The 4487-nt window shown below is 44.3% G+C and overlaps 1 protein-coding gene across 1 annotated transcript in view; it reads left to right on the forward strand.

The window, feature by feature from the left end:
• Nucleotides 1-3258, forward strand: part of TRPC5 (transient receptor potential cation channel subfamily C member 5) — a 109525-nt gene extending 106267 nt beyond the window's left edge. Inside the window, exon 10 of the mRNA XM_006029369.1 lies at nucleotides 2228-3258. Coding sequence (XP_006029431.1) covers nucleotides 2228-2962 — 735 coding nt within the window. The 3' untranslated portion in view covers nucleotides 2963-3258. The remainder of the gene's footprint in view (nucleotides 1-2227) is intronic.
• Nucleotides 3259-4487: the final 1229 nt, after the last annotated feature.

Below are 4487 nucleotides of genomic sequence, written 5' to 3' on the forward strand. Positions count from 1 at the left end.
GCGGGGGGGGGGGGGCAAGATGGGGGCCCGTGCGGTGAGGGAGGGGCTGGGGCAGGCACTGCACAGCCAGGGCAGAGTGCTTGACAGGAGGTGTGGGGGCAGGGAGGAGAGAGCTTGGCGCTGCCCCCATCCCCAGACCACAGCAGCAGCCTGCCCTAGCCCCGTGCACAGATCTAGGGGCACACATCCCCCATAACCTCCCAGGGTGCATGCAGAAGTGGGAGCTGCCTCCCCCCTCCCTGTGCCTCTTGGATGAGCTCACGCTCTGTCCTGCGCCCCACCCCAGCTGGGCAGTGCCTGCCCCTGCCCCTGCCTCTGCTCCATTCCCTTCCTCACTGCTGGGGCCTCGATCTGCCCCTTCCCCTTCCCTGCCCCCCAGCTTCCCTTCACCCACACCAGACTTACCAGCTGAACCAGGCTGCTCTCCACAGTACCAGGCTGCACTCCTGGCCATCTGCGTGCTGCGCTGTGGGTGTGTGCATTTATCGACGACATTATCAGCCATATCAGCCAAAAAAACCCAATTGCCAGTACTGTTAATTTTCCTTATATCGGTGCCAATCCAATATAGGACCAATGTATTGGTGCACCTCTAAAGAAAACCACTCTACCCAATGAGACTTGGTGCTCAGTCTAGAAAATCCCATTAAGTATCTCTGTGATGCCTAGATTCAGTTCTCAGCATGTGGATTGGTGTCTTCAGAGATAACATCCTTGTTCACAGCAGTATATGAAAATGAGAGATAACAGACCTGATTATCTACCCATCAGCCCTCTTGTGTCTGCAAGTTTTGCAGTCAAGCCCTTACCTCTCTCTAAAAGTGCAAAGTTTCAAGAAGTTAAATGAATAAAGGATATCAAACAACAAAAATGTTTTCTACAAAAAATGCAATGATTAAACTGAGGCTTCCTGACCAATGATTTAAATTGCGATTTAAATCGATTTAATTTAAATCACCCTGCTCAAGGTTGTCACTTCCTTTACAAAACACTTGAGATCTATTGAAGAAAGTGTTAATTATTCATGACCAAATTCCCCCAAGCTTATCAGGCCATTGAGAAGGCATGGTCAAGACATACCAGTTTCTATAGCCAACAGCACACAAGGGAGTGATTGGGCCAGCAATACATGTAGCTCTTTGACATCCTAGGCCAAACCAGATACCCATTTTAGTTGGGTTGACTGTGGGCAATCTTTGGCATAAGTCTAGAGCAGGACTTGAACTCATGACGCTAGAACCAAAGCAAGACAGCCTAAGCACTCTGCTACTATACCTCATATTTATGAATAGTCATTCATTATTATTTGTGCTAAGCATGCATGATCTGTAAGTGCATGTACATTCCTGGCACACAGAGAGTTCCCCCAAGGTTCCCTGTGGGGTTTAATGTGCCCGGTTTGCATGTCTGTACTTTAGACATGTCAGGCCATGTCTACACTGCCTCTCTGCTGACCCTAGAACTGCCATGTAAAAACAAGTGCCATCCATTTTCTCCTGCTCCAGACATGCTCAACTGTGGCAGTTAGATAGCGTAGAAAGTTTAGAGGGGTCCTGAGTACATGGTCTCCCCACTGTAGGAAACTCTGTCCCAGCAAAATTTGAGAGCAGGGCTGAGGCAAATACTCAGGATTTCTCTAAGTTGCCTGTGTTGCTAGCCTTGGATTATGAGGAGCAGGAGAAAATGGGGGTTGTTTCTCTGCAGCAATCCCTAACTTAATAGGATGGTAGTACAGACGTGGCCTTGAAGAACAAGAGTGTTGTCTTGACCAGGATTTTTGAAGTCTTTGATTAGGTCGAGCTATCTAACATCACATGTTTAAATCCAAGTTGAAAGAAGACCAAAGAATGTGTCTTTGTCTATAAGTCTGAACAATAACATTTCATACCTAAAATAATTCTCTGACTTGTGTATTTCAGGAGTAGTTTCTCACTTGTATAAGTGACCACATTAGAAAAGCAATTATTCCTCTTTTTTTCAGTATCGAGGGGGCTGGTCTCAACCCCATTAGAGACATAAAACTCTAGCAAAGCGCTCTCTAATTCTCAGAATTGCTAAAACTTTCCTCCTGTTAGTGAATAATGAAAGATTTAGCTGGTATTCTTGCACACTGTGATTTGGTATCAGCGATTTGCATAACTTTGATGCTCCTTCCAGTGGAATACAGTCACGCTTTCATGTCATGGATACGGCTTCTATGTGTAACTTATTTTCCCTCTTCTCTTAGGAATTAAAGCAGGACATCTCTAGCTTTCGCTATGAAGTTCTTGACCTCCTGGGAAACAGGAAACCCCAGAGGAGGAGTTACTCCACCAGCAGCACAGAGGTCTCCCAAAAGGATGACGCAAATGAAGATGGTGCTGGAGAAAAAGCCAAAGCCAAGAGTGTGTCTTTCAGCATAGCCAACAAAAAAAAAGACTTTAATGTGTCAGCGCTCATTAAAACTATGTCTGGGATTGACATTCCAGATGAGAAGCCAAAAAGCAATGGAATAAATAAGCGCTCCTTCGTCCGAAATGGGAATAGAGTTCAAAGGCTTTCAAGCTCCAAGAAAGAGTCCTTCAAGAGACTGGGCCTTCTGTTCTCCAAGATGAATGGACATCTCCCCGAGCCAAATTCAGAGCCTATGTACACTATTTCAGACGGAGTTATTCAGCCACATTACATGTGGCAGGACATTAAATATTCTCAGATTGATAAAGAGAGAGAAGAGAACTGTTCCAAAAGTGAAATTAACCTCAATGAGGTGGACTATAGTGGGAACACGAGACATACAGGACAGAGCAAGGAATGCCCTATGGTCTGTACCAGCTCCCTTCACTGTGCTTCCAGTATTTGTTCCTCTAACTCCAAACTTATAGACTCAACAGAGGACGTGTTTGACTCATGGGGAGATGCTTGTGACTTGTTTATAAACCAATGGAAAGATGGGCAGGAAGATCATGTTACAACTCGGTTATAAGTAAACCTATTAAAACCTGCTATAGACCATAGCTCAATATTTGTAACTGTTTGCTATCACAGATGATTCAGAGTTAGGATTCCCTTTCAGTCCCTAGAAACAAGCATAAAACTCTCATTATTTTGGTCTATTTTATAGCCACCTTTACCACATTTTTATTTGCCTTTTTATACTCACAAAAGCTGAACTATTTAGTTGTTTTGGCCATTCATTTTAAGGAACTGCAACACAAACCAGCAGAGGTGCAGACTGACATTCCCTACCATTTGCCATGCTCTCCTCTTATGTGCTTTCTCTAAACCACAGGGTTTCCTTACTGATGCCGTCTGAGTCTTCAAATCCCATAGGGCTCAGATATGCTGGTGGCAGAGGAAAGGACCTGAATAGCAGCTCTCTTTCTCCAAGTTTCATCTGGTTAGCACTGTTGCTATTCCTCCCAGTATTTTGGCCATCTGCTTATGTCACTGGTCAACAGTACCAGCTGATGAAAAGTAGCTTAACCAGAGGCTGAGAACCAAATTGGAAGAGCTGTAAGAAGGTTTTTCCAGTTATAACTGGCCTTTTTCTTTTATTTAAGCAATACAATATCTGATTATTTCAGCAGTGTGTGGGTTCTTTTCAGGTTGTATATTATATTCTTACTGTAAATTATTGTTAACATGAGATATATTTATCACTCCATCAGTATTACACGTTCAGTTCTATGATTTGCATAAATTCGTCACTGTATTTCATTTGTCGGGTACATTTAGAAATCCACCAGCATGCTAGGAGGGAAGAGTTACTTACTACTGAACACTGAAAGAGAAATGGAGCGGCTGCTCTACTTACTGGTTTTTGCATAGGGATGGGCGGGAGGGAGGCACCATCCAGGATCCAAATCCTCCTTCATGTGCTTGACATCCAATCTGAAATACAGTCTGAATTTTACAAGGAGCTCCTATCTGCATAATAGGTCGCACCAAACCCCAGATCTGAATCCCTTGAATTGTACAGGTAGTTGGAATTCATGCCTCAATGTTATGCTCTCTCTCTACTGCTGCATTAGCTTTTGGCTGTCTACAAATTCTGAAGAACTGGTGGTGATGGTGTTTTCAGGCAGGAAGCTGCTTTCCTGTTGTGTTACCAACCTGTAAGAAAGATTGTCGTCTCTGCTCTCATTAACTGCATTCCTTAAAACAAGCCAGAGCAACACCAGCCTGAAGTGTATTTTACAGCCTGGTCAACCCCATGCAGTTTCTTTTTTAGCTGCAGCCAAACTGAATGCAGCAGTAGAGGGTATTTGTTTCCAGTAGGGCTAAAACGTGCTAGGCGCTGCACAACCATAAAGAATGGCATTGCCTCATGCCAAAGAGCTTCACAGCCTTAGAAAGATGAGCTGATGGACAGTACCACACACATGTGATATAAGCAGTGATTCTGATAATGCAGCAATGCATGCTTTCTTCTTCATTTTTGCTGACACGTAGACCGTTGCCAGCGACCCCCTCAGGCTTGCCATTATTCGTCAGCCACTTTCTTATAG

The sequence above is a fragment of the Alligator sinensis genome, unplaced genomic scaffold (genome assembly GCF_000455745.1).
Source record: "Alligator sinensis unplaced genomic scaffold, ASM45574v1 scaffold521_1, whole genome shotgun sequence".
NCBI classification, from domain to species: Eukaryota; Metazoa; Chordata; order Crocodylia; family Alligatoridae; genus Alligator; species Alligator sinensis.